General features: G+C 39.0%; 1 protein-coding gene across 1 annotated transcript in view; it reads left to right on the top strand.

Annotated features, from left to right (window-relative positions):
- Nucleotides 1-20,984: 20,984 nt before the first annotated feature.
- LOC127416355 (MAM domain-containing glycosylphosphatidylinositol anchor protein 2-like) overlaps nucleotides 20,985-26,792 on the top strand; it is a 232,397-nt gene continuing 226,589 nt past the window's right edge. Inside the window, exon 1 of the mRNA XM_051655670.1 lies at nucleotides 20,985-21,096. Within this exon, the coding sequence (XP_051511630.1) occupies nucleotides 21,024-21,096 (73 nt within the window). The 5' untranslated portion in view covers nucleotides 20,985-21,023. The remainder of the gene's footprint in view (nucleotides 21,097-26,792) is intronic.

Genomic DNA, 26,792 nt, shown 5'->3' on the forward strand with positions numbered 1-26,792 from the left:
GAAAGTATAATTTGACAAGGAAAGCTTTCAAATGCCTTTCAAGATAACGCAAAGACTCTATTGGACACAAGTGATTATGAAGTGAGAAGTCAGTTTCAATGTCTCTCATTTGCATAAAATGATTTCCTGAGTGCCTTTCATGTGCATTTCTTTTCACAATAGCAGTAGATTTTAGTGAAACATCAAAAGAAGCCAAAGCACTTCAGCAGGGACAAAAAGATGCTGGATGAGACTTCTTCAACTCGATTCTGGGCCTTACAAAACAGGAAGCCAATTTTCTCTGCTCCATAAACATATGAAATAGACTATTTCTTTTCAGCAGAATTTGACGATGATTTAGACTCGGAGGAGAACATAAAACACAAAATCTTGAGGAATATCCATGCTTCAGGTAATAAGCCATTCTTATTTTCACAGTCCTGATGGATAAAACTCTGTCCGTTCACATTTATTCCCGAGACGACGGCCGAATGGCTATTTCAAATGATTTTATCAGTAATACAAAATATGAGATGGACCTGTCATTTCAAATAGACATTGGTGGAAAATGTGTCAATACTACTTTAGCACTTGTAAATATGTCTGACTCATATTTCTTTTTTACTGCTATGATGAAATGTCAGTCAGAGAGAAAATATGCTTGTCCCGTTGTGAATTCCCTCATCACAGAGCACTAATACCAACTGATGGTGGCAGAGGCCCTCTGTATGAAAACATGAGCTGATTTTTTGCACCGTTTTGATACAGTGCTATCAGAGGAGACTTGCGCAGAATTTCTCAGGGTGTGGTGCCAATGTTAGCGATTAAGTTTTGTTTGAATTAGCAAAAGAATTGCCAATAGAGTGCAACAGTGCCCGCTCACTTTTTTCCAATTCCGGAAGTATTTTTCCTATGCATTTTTACAATAGGGAATTGTGAGCCATGAACCAAACCAACCAACTCTGAGGTGAATTACAACATTACAAACTTTGATTTGAAGCAAGAAAAGTATTTGAAAATCAGACAAAAAGTCAAAGATACAAGAGCTTGTAACATATTCCAGAACCAGATTGTTGAGCGCTACATACAGCTACACATCCTGTTTGGTGTTATCGCTGTCAGATTTGTTTTATTATTTATACGTGCATTGTTCATTTTTACACCATTGTTTGTTTTAGTCATAGATTTAGTCTTTTGATGAAAATGGCCTTTAACCTCGTGCGACCTCGCACACACATGCGTGGATGTTGTATTTTGGCTTCGCTATACGTAACATATAATTTAAATGAATTTAAACTGGCTTATCTCAGTTCAGGACACTCTGGGCTGTCAGTAAAGGGTTCAACTTTCAACGTACGGAATCATGTGACATGTGAAAACAACATGGCGCCGATCTCAGTGAAGTTTGTCTTTGGGAGAAACAGCAACAAAACTACATCAGGAAATCAGCTGTAATGTTTGTAACATCTCAAAACATGAATATCCAACACTCCTGGAAACATGATAAACAATTTGATGAAAAATAAAAAAAAATCTGACGTTCTATAGCTTGATATTAATTTACAGTTTCACAACTTAGTCCCGCTGTCCACATATGAGGACATCAGTTTTTAGGAAAACTGTTTGCTCTAGAATTTTTTTTCCTGCATGTTTATGATGTGCTACTAGTTACAAATCAAAAAGGGAAATGAGAATGCACACAGCAGTCACGCTCAGGTCTCGTGAGGTTCAAATTATTAAATATTTCGTCATGTCGTATTCATTCATTTTAGCCAGTTTTCCGCTGACTAAAAGGGCATATAATTTTAGTTAACGAAAATATCTTTTAGTTGATGACAATGTGCAACTTTCAGGGGGCCTCCAAGTAGGATTTTGCTTAAGGCCCCCAAATGCTCAGAAATGGCCCTGAAAGATAGGCTACATATTCAATTACAGAATACTGTACATCTGTCCTTGTGAAAACCTGAGCTCCTGAAATAATAGCAAATTAATATACTGAAGTATTCTGAATTCTTCATGCTTCCGCATTATTGCGTCTAGTGTGTTGTTTTTTACGGAAACAATTTACGCATATTATGACTAGCGCGTGTTCAAGTTCACCCATTTATTTGCTTCACTGTCTGTCTGTCCAGATGTAAGTTATAATATAAGTTGCAATATTGCATATATGTGTAACATTTAAGGAAAGGAGAAAGCTGGGACAGGGTTGACAAAGCACACAGACATTTATTGTCGAAGACTTTTCAACCGTACATTCAACATATGCACTGCTTTTCAGCACCCACACTTCTGACACGCAGACCCACACAGACAGCTTCACGCATCTCTCTCTCTCCCGTCTGCCGCTATCGCTTCTCCTCAAGTACTCCCGCCACGGAAACGCGAGACCAGTGTGGCACGCAGGTGAAAGTCAATCGCCACTTCCCAGCCTCGCTCTGCCCAGACGCCGCTCGGCTCCGCACTGATCACAATATACCCCCATCGCTGAACTCGGGTCGGGGATTTCTCCGGCCTGTGACCTACTCACCCCACCATTTCTAGGGAGGGAGCATTCGACGGGTCACACCAGTCTCTGGATCCAACCTGTGCATGCCTGGGAGGGGGAACAGGACGAAAGAGGGGAGAAAAGGGAATAACAAAAGGGAGAGAGAAAGCAGAGAGAGAGGAGCTCACAAGCCCCAGATACGCTGCCGAGTGGTCCTCGGCCTGCTGTCCTGCTTCCGTCCATGACGCCGGGTGACGACACTGTACCCCTTAGCCATTCCTTCCAGTTGCTGGTTGACACGGGGCTCCAGCACCACTGGATCGAACACTCACTCGGCGTCGCGACCCCCAGTCAGCGGCGAGGACTCCTTGGACGGCGCATCCTTCCTCCTTCCTGGGTTTCGGCACCAGTGTAACAAATAAGGAAAGGAGAAAGCTTGGACCGGGTTGACAAAGCACACAGACATTTATTGTCGAAAAATTTTCAGCATTCCCCAATAAGAGTTTTCAGCCGTATATTCAAAGTATGCACTGCTTTTCAGCACCCACACTTCTGACACGCAGACCCACACAGACAGCTTCACGCGTCTCTCTCTCCCGTCTGCCGCTGTCTCTTCTCCTTAAGTGCTCCTGCCGCCCCTCGCTGGAATGCGAGACCGGTGTGGCACGCAGGTGAAAGTCATTCGCCACTTATCTTACTGCCTCGCTCTTGGCTCCACCCTGCTCAACAGGGTATGCTTTTGAGGTTATTATCCCATTTTAAAGCGGTTCATTTTGCCGGTGTTTTGCACGTTCAAGTCACGCAGCTCGAGCAGGGAAATCCCCGAACATACTGGATTATTGAAATGGTAATGTTGATACCAGGGGCATAGTTTCTAGGGGGATGGGGGGGAGGTAACTGCCCCAATAATCAAAACAAACATGTACAAACCCCCCCAATATTTATACATGATCAATGGAAACATGTAGATGCTTCACGCCAAACCTACGCCCTTGGTTGATACTCTATCTCAAAAAGTTTTAGGACCCAATTCTTGTTTCATCGTCAAAGTATGTGAGTAAAATATGTTTCAATGTAAATCTGTGCTGAGCAGTGCGCTGCAAATAAACACAATCATTTGCTACTCAGTCCGCAATACTTACTATTCATGAAATATAAATATGTTTATACAAAGCATGGTAAAAATAAAAGCATTTTTCTGTGTGTGGGCATATTAAGCAAACATGACCGCAGACTTTGACTCGATTCATGTTTCAGGAGCGGTGTGCTGGTTAAACATTCATTGCATTAAACTTAATTGCATTGTTTTTATGTCTTCTAGACTTGTGCGTCATTTGAAAGATCTTATTTTCTCTATTGCTCATTCATGCGTAATCATAAACGGCAGAGAAAAATGATTGCAATGCAAATGAATCTGGATGATTTAAGCGTTTCTCTGAAAGAGACGTTGATTAAAACTGTCAAATCTCACATTCATATGGTGATGAGTTTGACTGGGCCAAAACTAAACTGACACACAATGTATTGCACGGAGAGAGAGAGAAAAAACTACTAGTGCGACAAGACAAAATGCTTAAAGTGAAGGTTATTATATGGAAAAAGTATGACGGGTTCTGCTACCTACATAGACAGCATTTTAAGGCATCATTGCTAGGATGTTCTGAGTGCTTTTTAGCATGTTGCTATGTGGTTGCTATGATGTTCTGGGTGGTTGCTAGGGTGCTGACTTTTCACAAACACCATTCACTACTTTTATGTGAGCTTAACATGAATCAATAGGATTTTTTTTTATTTTTATTTGTTCACAGATGTTTGCCCAACTGAGAAATGTAATATATGTGCTTTGTTACATGTTAAACGTGTTTACATTTCACGCCTTCTCAGTTTTTGATAGGTATATTCACAGGTCTTGTTTTCAGCTTTCTATTAGTATATCCTGTCTCCTTAAAGAACTCACAGTACAGTACAGTTCTGTTTTCGGATTTTACTTTGCTTCTCTTGGGTGCCTTTAGCTTGATTAAAATCTATCACCTCATTCTGCGGTTCAGCGACTTCATTTATGGTTTCTTCATAGATTTTTGGTGGGACAGAGCTCCCCAAACGCCGACTTTTCTTTTACTGTCGTGTTATCAGGCAAAAGCTGTATTCCCTCAACGAGATATACTGCTGGTGCCCTTTTCACCTGTATGAAATTAGAATATTCCTAGTGAAGCCAGAGGCGTGGATTTCAGATGCATTAAAGCTCAGCTCACTCAGTTTAGGGAGAAAAAAAATGTCTCTGTGAGTATATTTGAAAGAAAGACACAAGATCTGCTCTAAAAGCTAGTGAACTGCCTATCTAGACTGTATTTTAAGGCATCAAAGTTGTGTTCCTGATGCAAAAGCTGTTCCAAAATCTACAGTATACAGGTATTCATGATCTCCCTCTCCTTCAATGTGATTTTTTTCACATTTATCATTTGCCTAGTTGCTTTGAAAAGTAACAGCACACCTCTTCTCAACAAGCATGTCCATTTTTTCATAATTCAGTGTTGAAAAGTATAAATTAAAAGAGTCCTAATTCTCTTAATTTTTAATTAACTTCAACACTAATACATTTTCTCATCTAGGGATATACCATTTCTTGGAGAACGAGTACGAGTACTGATACCTGATTTGTTTTGTTTTATTTTTTCAGAATTTCATATCAACAGTTTATTTTAATTTTATCATCAAAATGGTGTCTAAAGAATTAATTAATGAAATGAAAATACATATGATACAATACATTGGCGTTATATATATATTTTTTCAAATAAAGTGCTGCGTAACAGCGCATCACAGATGTGAGATATTGCCTAAATATACAATTATTGTTTATTCATTATTATTATTATTAGTAGTAGTAGTAGTATTGCAGTGAATATTACATAACTTCACAGTGGAATATTTCTTTCATCATTTTTTCCATTTAAATATAGTTTTTATTTTGGCGGAAGCTTTTATTTTGAAGTGTTTCTGTGCATTTTTGATGGTAGCTTCTCACTTCCGGAAAAGCAGGTTGCTTCGTGACCCCATGCAATTATAAACCCTCTGGGCTCTGCTGGATTTTTTCCTCATAGCAGCGGAAACAACTTAAAATACTCCGTCATTTTTGGGCATACAGATAAGTGTAAGTCATCATTAGAAACTATAAAGGGTCTACTTTTATTTGTGTACACTCACAATAACAACAAAACCTTGTGCTTTTGTAAAATAAAGAAAATAAACAGGGTGCGCGAGCATCTTTCTGAAACACGTCACAAAAATGAACTGAAACTCTGCGAATACTTATCACACAAACATGAAACATGTGTCTAAATAAAGCTTAAAATGTCTACTTTTAAATAAAACAATTCAAATTTAAAACAAATATTCTCCTGCAATGTAATCTGTATGAAACAAAGCGATGTACGGTTTCTCCTGGCTCAGCTCATTATCCCTAATGAGACCACACCCACCAGCAGAGCGCGCTATTCATACAGTAATGTGCTGAGATGGTAAACGCCCCCAACAGTGCCTTAAAAAACATCATGTTCATTCACTTTTCTGCGCGTTTGGAAGATGGCATGCTACACAGGTGAGGAAGCTCCTGGATAGTGATGAAGGGTTCACATTTTCCTCAGAAGAAGAGCGGGACTCTGACGATGAACGTTTGCATTTTGAAGAGCGACTTGATCCAGCTGAGTATACAATTTCAGATAAGTCTTTATTTACATTAGTTGACATGGACATATTTTACTAGTTGGACTATTTCCAGACTTGCCAGCCAGTATTCAGAGTATTGAAACTTGAAATATGTCCTAATAGGCAAGTTTTAGTTACATTTAAATGTTGTTTCGTCTAAAGCAGGTATTTAAATTGTATGCTGTATGATATAAATATGATATGTAATATGATATAAAAATAATATGAATGTTTAGATTATATTTTAACTAGTGTTTATGCTGCCTCATTATCATCAACGACGCTTGTGCTTGCAAATAGGAATAAATTGCATTTTACAATATATTCAAATAGTAATAATAAAAATATTTCACAATATCACTGTTTTTGCTGTATTTTGGATCAAATAAATGCAGCCTTGGTGCAGCCTTGGTGAGCAGAAGAGACTTCTTTTAAAAACATTAAAAACTTTTAAACGGTAGTCTGGGTCAAAAGTCTTTATGTAAAGAAAATGTATAGTCAGATTACTTCTTTTAACTTAAACTTGATTTTGTGAATAAGCTATAAAAAATACATTCAATCATTAAGTCTCGTCACATTCATTCTCTCTCAGGGGAGGGGTCTTTGTCTCCTCAGGTGTGAATCACATCAATATTCATGATCATCCACGCCTCCTCGCATATGGCCTTTCTAACACTAAAAGTGTCTTACAAAAGTTAAATGACTATATTGTTTTGTATGAATGAGTGATCAGGATGGTTTTCACAGCATTTTGTAGCAAAAACTCTAGGCTACAAGGTCCAGTTCTCAAAAGTCTTGTGAACAAATGTTTAGAATGTGTGATATGGCCTTATTTCAGTGACTTAAAATGTTTGTTTTTTCAAAAACCACACATAAACGTTATTTTCTCAAAAATACAAACATGTACATACATGTTGCTCACATATTATTGTAGCCCAGTTTGTGCTGAATACAGTGTTATCAGACTTTAGCCATTAATATGTTTTGAAAAAACTGAAAAAAGCACAAATGTCAAGGCATGTCAAAACTTCTCCAGGGCCCAAAACACCCTCAGACCTCAGAGGGTTAAACCACAAAAGGCTGCTATTTAATTAAATGAATATGTTTGTCTGTATGTGCCTCGTGCGACAAAGTGAATTAGCATTCTGCTCGCGATCATCTACTCCAAACAGCACAACACCAGCTCCACACATTCACAAGCGCTCACATTTGAAGTGTGCAGCACATGCAAACTATATATTTATCGAATTAAATTGCAGCCTTTGCGGTCAATAATCACACTAGGACATAGCATGATTTGAATTTGTGCGCTGAATGTTTACGTTGTGACATTCATACGTCAGATCATTTTTTGGTACCAGAGCATTTTTGCAAGCACGATTACGAGTACGTGAGCACGGAAACAGAGACTTTTGAAAATGCTCTCCATTACAGCCTACTTTGGAAAACAATGACATTAGGAAACTGAAAACAGAGTGAGTGTGGATGTGGCTTCAGTCACTAATGATATTCCATTTCAGTTAGCATGCTGCCTTAGAAGGTAACTGCCTATGTAGACATCAAGTCAACTTTATTTGTATAGCGCTTTTCAGAACAGGTGTTGTTTCAAAGCAGCTGTACATGAAATTATGGTATAACAGAAAATGAATGAATAACATGTAGTTATTTTATTTATCTTATTTTTTTAAGAGAGTGTTGTCCCTCCTTTGACCAGGATGATATAGGAATCATTCAGTGAGGAGCATCGCAATCCAGCTGGAAGCTTATGGCAGGTAATTTTGATGAACTCCATCCTGAGCCTATGCTTCAGACAGTGGCTCATGAAGAATCCCATGTCTTTGAGTTTGCATCAATTCATCCTCTGTGAAGTCTGTCTTAGTAGACTGAAGTGAAGTCTGGCTGGCACATGCTGCAGTTGGTCATCATCACTCAGTGACACAGTGGGAGTCGGACATCAGGCAGGATCGGAGATGGATCTGGCAGGCTCTGGTAACCCCAGGATATAATCCAGAGGTTTAGACAGGGAAAGAAATAGAATAAAATTAGTGTAGATGCCATTCACTATAAAGCAGAATAAAATAAATGTTTTCGGTTCTGGCAGACCTAACTGATAGTTAGTTTTAGTCGAAGTTTTATTCATAACCAATTTAGCCACAGTACTGAATAAACATCTAGGATTGTTGTGGTTATTTTCTATGAGTTTGCTCAAATATGCAGACCTGGCAGGTTTTATAGTCTGTAGTTAGAGACACTATCCTTCCATGCACCTCGAAATACCTCTAATTTTGTATTCTTCCACTTATGCTCCATTTTCCGAGCTGCTCTCTTGAGAGTATGAGTGTGATCATTGTACCATGGTGTGGGATTTTTCTCTTTAGCTTTCTTTAATCAAAGGGGGTGACACTATCTAGAGTGCTAGAGAAGACTGTATCCATATTTTCTGTGACAACATCAAGTTCTTCTGAACTTTTTGGCATACTGAGTATTTGGGACAAATCTGGCAGATTGTTAGTGAAGTTATCTTTTGTAGTTGAGTGACCTTTGCTAAGCAGAGCATACAAGAGGCAAGGTAATGATCTGAGATATCATCGCTCTGTGGCAGAATTTCAATATTATCAAAATCAATTCCATTTGACAAAATTAGATCTAGCGTATGATTTTGAAGATGGGTTGGACCTGTCACATTTTGTCAAACCCCAATGAGAATATCAATAAATGCTAATCCCAGTGTATCATTTTCGTTATCTGGATGTTGAAGTCATCGATGATTAAATCTATATCCACAGCATCTATTAGATCTGACAGTAATCAGCAAATTCTCGAAGGAATTGAGAATATGGCCCTGGTGGTCTATATACTGTTGCAAGAAAAAAGACAACAAAAATGTTTGTATTTTTTTTTATTGAAGCAAAAAAGTTATCCAACACCTATATCACCCATGTGAAAAACTAACTGCACTCTTAAACTTATTAACTGGTTGTGCCACCAACTGCAACCAAATTCTTCTGATAACTGGAGATCACAACACTGTGGTGGAATTTTGGCCAACTCTTCTTTGCAGAACTGCTATAGTTCAGCCACATTGGAGGGTTTTTGAGCATGGACTGCCTGTTTAAGGTCCTGCTACAGCATCTCAATCGGGTTCAAGTCAGGACTTTGACTAGGCCACTCCAAAACTTTAATTTTGCTTCTTTTGAGCCATTCTGAGGTAGACTTACCCCTATGCTTTGGATAATTGTCTTGCTGCATAATCCAGTTGCGCTTGAGCTTCAACTCACGGACTGATGACTGGATGTTCTCCTTTAGGATTTTCTGGTACAGAGCAGAATTCATGTTTCCTTCAATTATTGTAAGTCACCCTGGCCCTGAAGCAGCAAAGCATCATCACACTACCACCACCATGCTTGACCGTAGGTATGATATTCTTTTTGTCTTCCAAACAGTTCTATTTTCGACTAATCAGTCAAAGGTGTGTTTTGGCAAACTTCAGACGAGCCTTAGTGTTGTTCTGGGTTAGCAGTGGTTTTCGCCTTGCCACTCTTCCATGGATGGCATTTTTGCCCAGTGTCTTTCTGATAGTGGAGTCATGAACAGTGACCTTTATTGATGCAAGAGATAATGGCTCTCACTGTGGTTCTTTGGAGCCCCAGAGCCTTTGAAATAGCTTTGTAACCCTTCCCAGAATGATGTATTTCAATCACCTTTTTCCTCATCATTTGTGGAATTTCTTTCGACCTTGGCATAGTGTGCTACTGGGTGAGATCTTTTAGTCAAATTCATGCTGCTGAAAAAGTCCTATTTAGGTGTTGATTTGATTGAACAGGGATGGCAGTAATCAGCCCTAGGTGTGTCTAATCCAGCTGAACCCCATTATGAATGCAGTTTCATAGATTCAGGGATTTAGTAACTAAGGGGCAAATACTTTTTCACACAGGCCCAGTTGGTATTGGATAACTTTTTTCTTCAATAAAAAACATTATCATTTAAAAACTGTATTTTGTGTTTACTCAGATTGCCTATGTTAGATTTTGTTAGAATTTTTGAAACAATTTAGTGTGAGATATCCACAAAAACAGATGAAATCAGAAATACTTTTTCACAGACTGTATATAGGTGATACAGTCTCTATGTGTTGTAGTTTATGTGACCTGTGTGATATCTCAAGGCAGCTAGCAGACGTTTGGATTAGCCAGTTTGTCTGCTTCCTGACCTGGGCCCCAGTTATTCAAATATTATCACTGTTAAAAATATGAGCCAAATTACTAGAGAGGAGAGCGGCACCTTCCCTGGAGGGATGGAGTCCGTCTCTCTTTAGCAGGTCAGGTCTACCCCAAAAATTCTTCCAATTGTCTATAAATCCTATGCTATTTTCCGGACACCACTCAGACATCTAGCCATTCAGTGACACTTATCTACTATAAACCTCATCACCACGATGAGCAGGGAGGGGGGCAGAGCATATTACAGTGTCTGACATTGTTCTTGCTTTTTTGCTCTTTAAAATTATCTTTAGTGATCTCCGACTGGCGAAGCCGGACATCATTAGTGCCGACATGAATAACAATTTTACAAAATCTACGTGTAGCATTAGCCAGCACTTGTAAATTTAATCTGATGTCAGTTGCTCTGGCACCCAAAATGCATTTAACAATTGTGGCTGGAGTGTCTATTTCCATGTTCCTTACAATAGAGTCACCAATAACAAGGGCGCTTTCAACATTATTCTCAGTGGGTGCATCACTGAGTAGGGAGAATCAATTGGAAATCCTAACAGGAATGGGAGAGTGGTGTCACTTTGCCCTACGAGTATGCTGCCGAGATGTCACCCAAACGCCCTGCTGCAGGAGCTCTACAGCCGAAACCAAAGTGTGTGTGTTACTCGCTGTACTACCCGCATCTGAAACAGTATCAACCATCTTCTCTTTCTCACTGACCTCCACTAGCATTTGGATGCGTGTTTCTAACTCATTTATCTTCTCCGTCAGCTTGACTAAATCTTTACATTTATCACATGTAAATCCTTCACTGCTGACAGAAGAAGTTATAGTAAACATGTGGTGCAAGTAACGATAATGTGAGGTGATGCCATGACTTACCGCAATTGTTTGTTGTTGTTGTTGTGATGGTGGTTTTTGATCAGCGGGGGTTTGAGATCGATGTGAACCTCTCACGTGATTGTTGTTGTTGTGGTGGATCCTGATTATCAGTGGTTTGAGATCGATGTAAAGATCCATGTAAAAAATGCATACAGTAAAGCACGCAGTTTAAGCACGATAAAAGTAGAAAGGCGGGTGTGTGCGGTAAAGTGCACATAGTTGTATCGCGTTAAAAGTTTAAAAGCAGAAAAAACAAAGCATGTGGAAAATGGGAGAGATTAAAGATTAAACGCTGAAAATAGAAAGATAAACAATGCTAAGCAGGCTAGCAGGCTACAAACATGAGCACTAGCAGCAACAGGAACAGGAAACAGCATCACCACAGAAGACAACATGGCAGCTCACTAGCTTTTCAAAGTCATTTTGTTGAAATGAAACCCAATAAGATGATTCACCTTTTCTCTTTCTGTAAAATGTTGCTGTTGTGAAGGAGGTCACCCATTTGAAAAGCTTCCCAGAACCTCTGTTTTTCTGTTTTGTAGCATTAATTGTGTTTAGCTGGTGGGCATAGTATAGATTTCATTTCAAATGCTTTCTAATTGTTGGAAAATGCTTAAGATTTACCCTTGTTGAACCCTCTCCTGTTATTTAATCTTTTGAATCTATTTATATTTTATTCTCAATATCTGTTTTATAATAAATCATTTCTATGATTTTAATTTAAATCTGCACCCAAAGGATCCTGACCTTAAAGTCAACATGAAATGGTGTTCACAACCCATTTTACTTATGTTCCAATTTGGGAACAATTATTCCCATGGTTCCTGTCTCGGGTGGCTGGAGTCTCTGATGATCCTCCGAGCTTTTTTCACACACCCTCCAGGACATATATACCAGGCGGTATGTGAAAAAAGCTCGGAGGATCATCAGAGACTACAGCCACCCGAGCCATGGGCTGCTCTCACTACTACCATCAGGCAGGCGGTATCGCAGCATCAGGACCCGCACCAGCCGACTTCATGACAGATTCTTCCCCCAAGCAATCAGACTTTTGAACTCTTGATCTCTCACGATCAATATACATCACCACTGCACTTTATTAATCTTATTATTTCACACTGGACTGTTTTAAATTATATTCTCTCTTAACAACACACTGGCAACTGACTATCAACCGACAGCCTGAATGTCAATACAGTACAATACAACCTACTGTACATTTTATATATACTATATATACTTTTTTTATTGTGTATGTGTATTCTATATTGTGTGTATTGTATACTGTATATTGTATATTATTATTGTGTTGTGTAATTATGTGTATATTAGATATGTAAATTGTGTTGTGTAAATCTGATGTTTATTGTAAATTGGTATATGTTTCATCACTGTCATGACTGCTATGTTGCTCAGAACTGATGATTTTAGGTTGTGTGTCGCTTCCTATTCACAAGGAAAGTGTGAGAGGGCTGTCTGCAGTTGGACATTCTGGTTAGTCTGCAAGCCCTTGGTGACTATTCAGTGTATGGATTTGTGAAGAACACACTGCTGGCTACCAATTGTTGTACTTTTTTTTCTGTTGTAGAGATGGATAGAGACTATGGCTCCCTGCTCAGCACCCTCAAAAAGAGGAGGCAGCTGACTGCTGATGAGCTTAGGTTCATAGCAGAGGAGGACATGGCTCATGAGGGCATGAGCACACAGGAGGAAGATCTGCTGGACCAGGAACTACTGCAGGAAGACCCGGACCATGAGGAGATGGAGGATGAGATGGAACCTGATCCCCAGCCAAGACCATCACATTTACATTTACATTTACATTTATTCATTTGGCAGACGCTTTTATCCAAAGTGACTTACAAAAGAGGAAGACATAAGTGAATCATCTTAAGGAGACAGTGGTATGAAAAGTGCCATATTACAAAGTTTCACTAGTATCAGAATAGTATTCAAAACAGATTAATTTGCAACAAGAATTATTATTTATTTATTTATTTTTTTAATGACTGGTTAAGTGCTCATGGAAAAGATGTGTTTTTAGTTGTTTTTTGAAGACAGAGTGTGAGTGAGCTTCACGGATGGAGTTGGGAAGGTCATTCCACCAACGTGGTACGATGAAGCTGAAAGCTCGGGAAAGTGTTTTGGTGCCTCTTTGTGTTGGTACAACAAGGCGACGTTCCTTAGCTGACCGCAGGCTTCTAGTGGGTGCGTAGCTCTGCAGAAATGATTTTAGGTATGCTGGAGCAGACCCAGTGACTGTTCTGTATGCCAGCATCAGAACCTTGAATTTGATACGTGCATCAACCGGCAGCCAGTGGAGAGAGATAAGGAGTGGTGTAACATGCACTCTCTTTGGTTCATTAAAGACCAGATGTGCTGCTGCATTCTGGATCATTTGCAGGGGTCTAATTGCACATGCAGGGAGGCCTACAATGAGAGTGTTACAGTAGTCCAGTCTAGTTATGACAAGCGACTGGACAAGCAATTGTGTGGCATGTTCAGAGAGGAAGGGTCTTATCTTCCTGATATTGTAGAGTGTAAATCTACATGATCTTGTGGTCTTTGAGATGTGGTCTGTGAAATTTAGTTTGTTGTCGATGGTTACCCCTAGATTTTGGAAGGCGTTACTGTAGTTGCACCCAGCTGCATGGTGATGTTGTGTTCAACAGCAGGGTTGGCTGGAAAGACAAGGAGTTCGGTCTTGGCTGGGTTGAGTTGCAGGTGGTGTTCCTTCATCCAGGCCGAGATGTCCGCCAGGCAGGCTGAAAATCGAGCAGTCACTGTGGTGTCGTTGGGCTGGAAAGACAAGTAGAGTTGCGTGTCATCAGTGTAGCAGTGGTAAGAGAAACCATGTGCCTGAATGATGGGTCCAAGTAATGTTGTGTATATAGAAAAGAGAAGTGGCCCAAGCACTGATCCCTGAGGTACCCCAGTAAGTAGCTGATGTGACTTGGACACATCACCTCTCCAGGCTACCTTGAAGGACCTATCTGAGAGATAGGAATTAAACCAGTCAAGCACAGTTCCTGTGATGCCCAGCGAGGAGAGGGTAGAGAGTAATATCTGATGGTTGACTGTGTCAAAGGCTGCAGAAAGGTCCAGCAGAATCAGGACGGATGATCTGGATTCAGCTTTCGCCCGTCTCAGCGACTCAGTGACAGACAGCAGGGCAGTCTCGGTGGAGTGTCCACTTTTGAAGCCTGACTGATTGTCATCCAGCAGCTTGTTCTGTGAGAGACTGGTTGAGATTTGATTGAAAACTGCCCTTTCAAATGTTTTTGACATGAATGGGATGAGAGAGACTGGTCTGTAGTGTTCTATTTGTGTGGGATTAAGTGCGGGTTTCTTCAGCAGTGGGTTTACTCGAGCCTGCTTAAATGTAGTGAAAAAGTGCCTGTAAGTAGAGATGTGTTAATTATGTGTGTGAGTGCAGGTAGGATGGACAGAGAGATGGCCTGGAGAAGGTGAGAAGGAATGGGGTCAAGGGAACAGGTGGTGGGGTGGTTGGAGAGGAGGAGTTTAGAGACCTCAGTGTCAGTCAGAGGAGAGAACATAGAGATAGAAGAGTTGCATACAGAAGACAGGTGTTTGACAGGGAGTGGTGCTGAGAATGTATTGCTGATGGTTGTAACCTTATTAGTAAAAAATATGGCGAAGACATCTGCTGTCATTGAGGTGTAAGGCAGTGGAGGGGGGAGGGCAGAGAAGTGTGTTGAATGGTCTAAACATGCTGCGAGTGTCTGTGGTGCTGTTGATCTTGTTCTGGTAATAGAAGGTTTTTGCAGATTTAACATTATCTGAAAAAGTTGCAAGCAGAGACTGATATTTACCTAGATCTGCTGGATCTTTAGATTTCCGCCATCTCCTCTCAGCTGCCCTGAGGTCAGTCCGACGTTCATGAAGGACATCAGACAGCTAGGGGCTGGGTGGTGTAGTACGTGCTGGCCTAGTGGAGATAGGGCAGATGTTGTCTAGACAGGTTGTTAAAGTAGAGCTTAATTTGTCTGTGGCAGTGTTTACATCAAGCATGGAAAATACATTTAGTGTGGGAAGAGAGGTAGAGACAGCAATGGAAAGGCGTGAGGGTGAAAGAGAACGGAGGTTACGGCGAAAGGAAACCTTAACATTCTAAATGTTTGTTTTATTCCGTTTTCCCACTAATCACTGGAATGGTCATAACATTTAAACAATAGATTATATTTCTAATCTGTCTGCTATTCTACATTACCCACAAAATTATGTATATTTCATACATTCTAAATTTCCCTCTAGCTCGTAATTAAAATGGTTGAAAATGCAGTTGTCTGATGAAGTATGGTGGCCGGAGAAGATTTTTGTAAAAATTGCTGTGTGAAATCTTATTGATAAAGGATGATTAGCCTTAAATAATCATACATATATTTATATCATTTGAAAGCCCTAGTTCTTCACTTCAATATGGTATATACAGTTCAGGTGTGTGATGTTATATGAATATGAATATAATATGAATTTGGATATGAATATCATATTCTGGCATAGAATGGAATTTTCGGAATTTTGGGCTCAGGCTTTAAAGGGTTAAATACAATATTCAGTGAGAGAACAATGGAGGGTGGGCAAAGATTTAAGATTTATATATTTCAAATTTTATAACAAAATTCTTTAAAATTTAATTGAGTAAAAAAATTAAAAAAACATTTTTTTAGTGTAGAAAGGCTTCGTTACCTACAGTACAATAATAGCCAATGATTAAATAGTTATTTGACTATCGATTAACATTATTTAACAGCTTGTGTAGCTTCCATCATTCTTGTCTTGGTGTAAATAATCAAGTTATAATGAATAAAGTTTAGAGGTAGACTGATAAATCGGTTTTACCAATTAATCAGTGTGGATAGTTGCTTTTTGGCATTATCGGTTATTATAATAGAGCCAATACCCCCCCCCCCCCCATTCTTTATTATTCCTTATCAATAAACCTCATCTGGTGAAATATACACATACAAAGCTCTTCATCTGATGAATATATATGGGCTATAAAAAGCTTAATTTAGTAAATATTTACATATAGAGCATTGTAACGAAGCCTCTATCATATCGGTGTATTACGGGCTTGTCCCATGTTATGCACCAAATCTTAATTTTTCTGGTTAATTATTGGGATTTTGGATGCACAATAAACTGCTTTTAGGATTTTATTAATATTGGACTCTTGCAGCCTCAATGTCTGTGCCCGTCATAGAAAGGAAAGTCTAAGAATGTTTTTAACATTCTATAAATCGGTTTTAATCGGTTAATCGATTAATCTGTTATTGACTTATTCCACCATGCCTTAGTTATCGGTATTGCCAAAATCCACTATCGGTCGACCTCTGATAAAGGTTGAGTTTAACCTGAGCATATAAAGTCTGTTATCTTCTTTCATATAAAACCACATTTTAATGAGCCAATGAAGATTTACACCTTTGATGCTGAATCCACAGGCGTTCTCTTTATTGTCACTAAAAATCATGAAGCCTCCTGAACATAAAAAAACAATTAAAAGAACGTGCTGTTCTGGAGAGGCGGTAATTGCGGAGGGTTTTGACTGTGTAAGTGCTTCAAAAGTGTGTGTCAGTCCAATTCAAGCGACTCCCCGATGAGAGACGAACAAAGACACTGTTGTTGAACACATTGAAGTTCAAAGGCCTCACGCATGTTTAAAGACAGCATAAAGAGAGTTTCAGGCCACTGTCTGTGCTCTTTAACAGACGCTTTATGAGACACAAAAGTGCTATGCTTCTTTACAAGAAGGTGATAATTTACAAAATACAGAGTGCCATACTGGCGTAAAGCCACGCTTTATTTGTCTTTTTTTTTTTTATATTCCCTCAAAGAACATCAAAAGTTTGTGAGTCTTAAGTGCATATACTGAACAGTTGCATGTTGCATAAGGAACATTTCTAGCATATTTACACAAAGTTTTAATAACATTAATAATACAGTAATAGTACACACTATAACTATCGCTCACAGTGATTTGTATTAAACGTTCAGTGTGTAAGTTGTCATTTTAAGTTTCCTTCATTTGCATCTTTGTTTTATTGTTTTTATTTGTTCTGTTGCATGTAATTTGCTTCTTTGTTCATATTTTATTATTGACTGTTTACTTATCTTGAATAATTACTTGAGACCTTAAAACAATGTTTACTCTGTTAGTATTGGGTTGTATCTGTGTTTGGTATGTGCTGTTTGTTTAATCAGAAGAGTTTGATTTGAAACAGGTGTAAGATCAGTGTGACAGAGAGGAAGAGTTTTGATCTCTGACACACAGATGGAGCTTTAAGTTTAATCTCGCTGTGTGTCAAACAAACACCAGCAGACAGATGGACTCACAAACACACTAAACTGGCACACACTCACTCATTCTCTCTCGCTCTCATGTACTCCCTCTCTCTCTGCCTTAATAACTCTTTAAAATGGGAAAATCGCAAATTGATAGTAAACATTGTGAATTTCAAGCAACGACAACAACAAAAAACTCCAGTGAATATTTAATAGACTTTTGCAAAGTCAGTTTCTGTGTAGACACAAACCTGAAAGGAATAGTTCACCCATCGATAGGTTGGTGTAAGAACCAAATCGGCTTCCGGCCAGCGCTGGGATGCTGTTTGAAATGAACTAACTCTCACGTGATATTCGTTCCTCTGTTGTTTGCAAAGAGCACACTTCCGACTTCTCACGTGAACATGCCATAGCGCTTATGTCACTGATGCGTCGACTGCTGGCAGGCAGCGATTTTTTTAAAGTTAATTATCGATTTGTTTCATACACCAACCTATCTGTTTGCTTCAGAAGACATTAATTGATCGATTTGAGTCGTGTGGATTACTTTTATGCTGCCTAAATATGGCTTTTGGACCATCAAATAGCCAGCGGCATCATGGCACCTGTTTACTTTCATTATACGGACCTACAGAGCTTCAAAATATGTCTAAAAATCTTAATTTGTGTTCTTCTGAAGAAAGACAGTCACACATCTGGGATGTCATCAGGGTATGTGAATAATGAGATCATTTTTATTTTTGGGTGAACTATCCCTTTAAGATCTACCCTTATTATATTGTTGACTCTTGTATAAATGTACTGTGTATCCTGTGATTTTATTGTGTTCTTTTGTTTGCTCAGCAGCTGTTACAAAAATATGATGATTGCAGACTTTTACTATCCCAAGTGTGGGGCAAAATGCCTCCTTACCAAATAATTTTAAATAACCCTTTAAAGGGATAGTTCACCCAAAAAAATGAAAATTCTGGCATCATTTACTCACCCTCATGCCATCCCAGATGTGTATGACTTTCTTTCGTCTGCTGAACACAAATGAAGATTTTTAGAAGAATATTTCAGCTCTGTAGGTCCATACAATGCAAGTGAATGGTGACCAGAACTTTGAAGCCCCAAAAATCACATAAAGGCAGCATAAAAGTAATATATAAAACTCCAGTGGTTTAATACATGTCTTCAGAAGTGATATGATAGATGTGAGTGAGAAACAGATCAATATTTATGTCATTTTTTGCTTGAAACTCTTCTCCCTGCCCAGTTGGGGGCGATATGCAGAGAAGAATGTGAATCACCAAAACAAAAGAAGAAGAATGTGAAAGTGATCTGTTTCTCACCCACACCTATCATATCAATTCAGAAGACATGGATTTAACAACTGGAGTCTTGTGGAATATTTTATGATGACTTGTGTGATTTTTTTGGAGCTTAAAAATGTTGGTCACCATTCACTTGCATTGTATGGACCTACAGAGCTGAAATATTCTTCTAAATATCTTCATTTGTGTTCTGCAGAAGAAAGAAAGTCATACACATCTGGGATGGCATGAGGGTGAGTAAATGATGAGAGAATTTCCATTTTTGGGTGAACTATCCCTTTAATGCATACCTCGGGTCTATCTATTTCTTTGTTTAAAATGAGACAAATAAATACTATATCATGTTGATTTTCTGCACAACAATGGTGAATTATCTGAAATCCATATGAATGTACACAAACAAGTTATACATGCTATTTGTCATTCAAAGTGACGCTGATGTTTCAGTGACTTGATTTACGTTTGACATTGTTATTTGAAAATGAAGCAAATACATGGAAATAAACTATAGCAAGTTTAACACATGAACAGTTTGATTTGGCTATTGTCACTTGGGTGTACTACTGAAATTATGGAAGTTTTGTGTCTATTTAGACTCAGTAAGTGCCTGAGAAAATACATATGTGTAGGTTATGTGTGGCTCAATATGTGTTTGACAGCGGCGTGCTGAGTGACTCCAGCCAGGTCTCCTAAGCAACCAAATTGGCCCGGTTGCTAGGGAGGGTAAAGTCACATGGGATAACCTCCTCGTGGTCGCTATAATGTGGTTCTCGCTCTCGTTGGGGTGCGTGGTGAGTTGTGCATGGATGCCACGGAGAATAGCGCGAAGCCTCCACACGCGCTACGTCTCCACGGCAACATGCTCAACAAGTCACGTGATAAGATGCGCGGATTGACGGTCTCAGACATGGAGGCAACTGAGATTCGTCCTCCGCCACCCGGATTGGGCGAGTCACTACGCCACCATGAGGATTTAGAGCGCATTGGGAATTGGGCATTCCACATTGGGGAGAAAAAAGGGAGAAAAAAAATTTGTTTGACAGCCAGTTGCATCTCATTAAATTTCAGCATAGAAGTTATAAATCCTGTTCTATATTTGTTGCATAATCTCTTTGATATATGAAAAATAAAACATTAAAATATATCAGAATATATCTATACTGTTATTTTCTACTTGTCTTGAAAATGTTTTGAAAATTTGACACTATCTGGGCATTTATACATTTGTGATAGATGTACCTGCCTGGTCACCTAAAGACCCTAAGTATGTAGTAGTATGCTTGGTGAAACATCCATGGATTTAAGAGTTTATAAATCCTTCTGTTATAATTTCATTTCAAATAAATTATGATGCTGTCTTGATGCACTTTGTGACCAGAAAAAAAAAAAAAAACAACAACAAAAAAACATTTTCCTAATAGGTGCAATTGAAGCCTACAAAAATACTCTCTCTCTCTCTCTCTCTCTCTCTCTCTCTCTCTCTCTCTCTCTCTCTCTCACACACACACACTCTCTCTCTCTCTCTCTGTTAGTCCCTCATTCAGATGAAAAGTGGGTGTCACGCGCTCTTTGACGTAGATTCACACCGGCTCGGTTTCCATAGTGCGTTATTGCGCAACGCGACGGCTGATTCGGCCTTGATGCGAACGAAATCGACTGGGTTCGGCACCGACAAAACCATCAAAGTCTTCGATTCATCCTCCCACACCCGGGAGAGAGAGAGAGACATGCAGGTGCACGCGCATTCCTCGTGCTCGCGCAGTTAGGGACGCCGCTGGTCCTGATGCTGCGGGCGCGCGAGCTTCACTGACTCCTAAAGGAGAACCGCTCAGAACCTCCGGAGGAACACGGATCCGGTCGATTCACACCTTTTAAAGCGCGTTTAATCCAGATGAAGCGTTGACATCTGGCGAATGTTCGTGGATCGCGCGATTAGCATGCGTCATGTTAATATGTCCGAATCTTCAACCGGACCAGTTCATTCTTCCGTCCGTCAAACCCGCGTGAGGATGTGTAAATTCTCAGCTCACCATATTGCAGTGTTTAAAACAGTCTGGTGAGATCTTCGCATCAGTTTTCCAAATATTTCCCGTCTTTGGAAGTGACTCTGGATATGTTGAAAGGCACGTAAGAATGGATGGGATTATTAGCGTTTTAGGGCTCTTGGCGCTCGTGTTGGAGGGCATCGCGTGTCAGGGAGTGTATGGTAAGTGATCACAGACTGTCTGACAACTACATTAAAACAACTGTCGACATCCCATGTGTTCGTATGAACAGGTGCCATTTCCACACACCATTCCGAATGCATGATGGGTTTCAAGACTCAATCCGCAGGCTTTAAATGCGAAGGATTTTATGTAGGATAAATAGTCAGGAATATTATAGGTCTAAATGCCATTGCAAATGCATGGCATATTTTGATAGCCCAATCTAAAACAATTTAAAATGTGCAATCAATAAAACAATTGATCATTTAAAAAAAAAAAAAAAGAAGGAAAACTTGTTGCATTTCTAAGAATGAAAATTATATATATAATTCCTTTTTCTTTCTTTTTTTTTCTTTCTTTTTTTTTTTTTGGAGCAGAGGGGTTAAGGGTTTTGGGTAAGCTACTCAAAAAATTTAGCTAGCTAAGCTACCAACTACTTAACAGAAAAATGAGTTTAGATAAACTAAAAGCTACACTTCAGAGAAAGTAGCAAGTTACACTACAAACTACATGCCAAAAGTAGCTTGCTACATTTAAGCTACTTCATTTTTTTCAACCGCAGATGCATAGAGCATACTGCCATAGACAAAGCACCTGAAAGACGTATTCACCTGATGCTTATCAAAGCCATGGTACAGTATATTACAGTTTAATGCAATACAATATACAAGTATACAGTAGGTGCAATATGTATGTGCACGTAAAAAAACCCCAAAAACATGTAAATTCATATTTATACTACTAACTCTACAAACACATACCCATTTAAACGTAATTTCATTTGCACATTTCTGTATAAAAACTCTGCATACATACAGTATACTGTTAATCTTATCCTGTACTTCTGTATCTAGCTGTGTGTGTGTGTGTGTGTGTGTGTGTGTGTGTGTGTGTGTGTGAGTGTGTGTGTGTGCGTGTGTGTGGTGTGTGTGTGTGTGGTCTGTGTGTGGTGTGTGTGTGAGTGTGTGTGTGTGTGTGTGTGTGTGTGGTATGTGTGTGTGTGTGTGTGCTTGTGTGTGTGAGTGTGTGTGTGTGTGTGTGTGTGTGTGTGTGGTATGTGTGTGTGTGTGTGTGTGTGTGTGCTTTTGTGTGTGAGTGTGTGTGTGTGTTTGTGTGTGTGTGAGTGTGTAGGCAGGTTTAATTGGTTTACAAGGACTTTTTTTAGGTTATAAACTGGTAATTACAAGGGTATTATACTATAAATGTGGTTTATGAGGACATTTCTAGTGTCCCCATAATTTAAATCTCTTAAAAAACATACTAAATGATGTTTTATTGAAAATGTAAAAATGCAGAAAGTTTTTTGTGAGGGTTAGGGGGTACAGTCTATAGGATAGCCACACCAGTATGTGTGTGTGTTTGTGTGTGTGTGTGTGTGTGTGTGTGAGCACATTTGGCCAATAACAATATGATTTCTGATGATATCAGATGGTAATACCATGGTACTTTGATATACAACTATTTATGCACCATTCTGTAGTTGCATGGTGCTTCAAAGTACTCCAAATAATACCATGTTACTACCATGGTAATTTGATATATGATTACCACATTCATATACCATTGTATTAACATGGTGCTCCCAGGTAATGGTACATGTCCAAAAAATATGGTAATGTCGTGGTACTTTTTAAAGTGTTTTCATGTAGGTTAATAAGTGTTTTGATACTCTTTTTGTTGTAAAATTTATTTTCCTGCAGAAGTTGTTCACAAGCTGCACACGTATTGAACTTAATAAAGACTTTCTTCATCACTGGCAAACGATCAGATGTATTTGCAGGTTTGGTTTCCATCGATTGACTGTAGATCCACTGCAACCAGCGTTATCTTTATTTGCTGTGTTATAAAATATTCCATGAGGTTGTTGACAAGTGAGAGCGCAGACCAAATGATTCAGCAGCGCAAGCGCAAGCTTTCTGAGTCATTCATATTGAATCACGAACCGATTCAGACCGCTTTCCTATCAAGTTTGACTGATTTATTGTAAAGAACCGACACAAATGAGCGATTCATTTGTGATCGGACATTTTTAGTTCTGATTCAAAACTGGCATCAGTAAACACCGGGTACAAGACATGATGTAGCGGTGTAGCTTTTGTCAATGCGATGCTGCTACCTTGTCAAAAATATAGCTTTGCTACTGAAAAGCTACTTGATTTAAAAACTAGCAAAGCTACCAGCTCGCTACTCAGAAATGAAGTTAAGCTAATAGCTTCGCTATTTGTAGCAAAGCTTCTGCCCATCACTGTGGATTAGTCGTCATCATACAAAAACCATTTCAAGTGCATGATATAATTCAAGCTTCCAAAGATTTCTAAAGCGGAGGAATTTATAAAGGCTTAATAGTCAGAAATATTGGGGACCTAGGTAGCTCAGCGAGTATTGACGCAGACTACCACACCTGGAGTCGCGAGTTTGAATCCAGGGCGTGCTGAGTGACTCCAGCCAGGTCTCCTAAGCAACCAAATTGGCCCGGTTGCTAAGGAGGGTAGAGTCACATGGGGTAACCTCCTCGTGGTCGCGATTAGTGGTTCTCGCTCTCAATGGGGCGTGTGGTAAGTTGTGCATGGATCGTGGAGAGTAGCATGAGCCTCCACATGCTGTGAGTCTCCGCGGTGTCATGCACAACGAGTCACGTGATAAGATGCATGGATTGACGTCTCAGAAACGGAGGCAACTGAGACTTGTCCTCCGCCACCCGGATTGAGGTGAGTAACCGCGCCACCACGAGGACCTACTATGTAGTGGGAATTGGGCATTCCGAATTGGGAAAAAAGGGGATAAAACATTACAAATATAAAAAATAGTCAGAAATATTAAAGGTCTAAATACCATTGGAAATGCATCAATAACATAATATGAAAGACTCAGACTGGGTTCTGCAATTATTCTTATTATTTTTATTTTCTATGTTTTTCCTTTTATTGTTTAATTTATTTGTATTTGTATTTGTTTTGCAGTTTTCTCAAATTAAAATGTATTTATTTTTGTATATATTTATTTACTTTGTAAGTTTAGTGTTTTGGGTTAGTCATTATACACAAACTACTTGAAGTTCATGATATAATTAAACCTTCCAAACAGTGTTGGGGGTAATGCAATAAAAGTAATGCTTGTTACGTAATCAGATTACTTTTTTCGAATAACGAGTAAAGTAACGCATTATTCTTTTATTTTAGACCATAATATCAAAGTTACTTTTTAAATAAAGTTACGCGTTGCTTTTGTACACCTCTACTTTCCCTGTATTGCGAGAAATCAGGAGTAAAAGTGTGCAAACTTCGGGGAGGAGAAGTAGTGCATGATGGGTACTGTAGTTCTACAGCGTGTGAGGCTAGAGGCTATTTAGCAAAGATGAGTCACTTCTATTTAAATGAACGGGAGAAATTGGAACGCCCAACCAAGAAGCTCTAGCACCCAACAGTCAATGGATGTAGAAAGGAAGTCCCGCCTTGCAGGTAAAAGAACCAATCACCTTTTAGATACAGACATCGCCTGTCAATCAACTCACTAACGTGCATGCACATTAGATATACAAGCTGGGAAAATTGTGGGTTTTAGCGTAATATGAGGTCAACATTCAATTGAGTGAAACGCGATTGATTCATGTGTAAATGCACGCTGCATTCAAAAATCAGTAAACGTGTTTAGGCAGATGGATTATAAGACAAGTCTTCTATTGGCCACAACATGATACACAGGGTGAAATACTCGCTCAATTCCCTGACTTATGCAGCCGAACTGCTCCGTGTTACAGCTCCCCAGGAGAATGGGATGAGAAAAGCTGACTCTGGATCAGCGGATCCGGGCAACGTTCTACATCGATTGTCTACGCAGAGAAAATGTCTTAGTTTCTAAAAAGATTCTGCATTTTTGTTTTATAATAAACAAGTAGTTTGATTCATGAAACAAACCATTTTTATGACATTTTGGTAGCATTAAAAACGATTTCATTCCAATTGTATCAACATGCGCGTTTGCAGTTTTATGCGATCAATCAGTGGCGTCTGTACGCAACGTGGATCAGCTCAAAACAAGCGTGCACTGAGATGATTAAGTGAAAAATATTCATTTATTATCAGACTTATTCCTTGAACATGTTAGGCTGGCATTCCCCACTGAATTTTATCCTGACTTCTGAACAACATCTTAAGTTGACTGGCATTGTCGATGGGCACAGCACATGATGGCATATGTGATGCAGGTTCAAGTGTTGGACTTTGCTGCTTTAGGTAAGACAGTGGTTATTCTTCATTATTCATATTGGCTGCCATGTCGATGTTAAAACAAGTCATGCATATTCATGTTATTGAGTCTTTATTATAAATATGATGTTTACTGTGTTGTTTTGACATGAGTGTTGTACAGTAGCTAGCATGACCTGTAATGTCTCTTGTATGCAATGCATGGTTTATTTGTATAGAATGCATAGCATAACAGAAGAGAAAGTGGCTGCGAGAAAAAAGTAATGCAAAAATAAAAATTAACTTTTTAATTAAGTTACTTTTTTAAGAAGTAATGCAATATTCTAACGAGTTACTTTTAAAAGTAAGGTTTTGGTTTCAGGTTAGTCTGTAGTCATAATACCCAAACCATTTCAAGTGCGTGATTCTAAAGCAAAGTAATCAATACAGCTAGTCAGGAATATTACAAATACCACTGCAAATGTTCGATGCCATTTCATTCTAGCCTAAACAGTTCTACTGTTAAGTTTTACAATTATTCTGGCATCCATTGGAATGCAAATGTTAAGAGCATCAGTTGTTTTGCAAGACATTAAATCAGTATTATTTGCATTGCGGGAAAAATACATGGTTTGTCAATAAATGTAGATGCAACCATTCTAAAATCCCCATGCATATGTAGAAGCACTTGCTTACTGCCTTCCCTTTCCTTTCATTCACATTGCATACTAAATGCAACTAGTGGCATTCTGTTAGTGTGGGTTAACCAGAGCTGAGCAAGAGCGCATGAGTCATGATGTGCAAATGTCATTAGGGAAAACATGTAAGCATTGTTTATGGGCCGCTGTGCTGTGCTGTGCTGAGGGGCGTCTGACTGGTGGCACACGCTCAGAGATGGTGGGCGTAATATCAACTAGATGTCTTGTGTTTTTGGAGTCAGTTCACATTCAAGGGGCGTTCAGGAGAGTGTGTGTGTGTCTCTGAGGGGGTAATAGGATAATAGAGTTTCAGCAGCTCTTCGTTTCACTCAACCATGAGAATGCATTTGAAAATCAATGACTTCAGTGTGATTGATGGAATGGATCTGCCAGTATTTGATGCTGAAGTTGAATGTCAATGAGATAAACACGCTCAGTGATTGAGTTCATCATAAGTAATAATTATAGAGATTGTATTGCTTCATTTCATGTTAGCTTGAGCTCCACACTGCAAAAAAATAATTTTGTTTTCCAGAAAAAATGTATACAAATCTTTATAAGATACAAGCATAAGATATTAAAGGAATATTTCGGGTTCAGTACAAGTTCAGCTCAATTAACAGCATTTGTGTCATAATGTTGATGACCACTAAAATCTAATTACTCGTCCCTCCTTTTCTTTAAATGTGTGTTCCAGTGAGACACTTACAATGGAAGTCAATGGGGTCAATTTTTGGAGGGTTTAAAGTCAGAAATGTGACGCTTATAATTTTATAAAAGCACTTACATTAATTCTGCTGTTAAAACTTGTGT

This window comes from Myxocyprinus asiaticus, chromosome 25 (assembly GCF_019703515.2).
Source record: "Myxocyprinus asiaticus isolate MX2 ecotype Aquarium Trade chromosome 25, UBuf_Myxa_2, whole genome shotgun sequence".
Classification (NCBI taxonomy): domain Eukaryota; kingdom Metazoa; phylum Chordata; class Actinopteri; order Cypriniformes; family Catostomidae; genus Myxocyprinus; species Myxocyprinus asiaticus.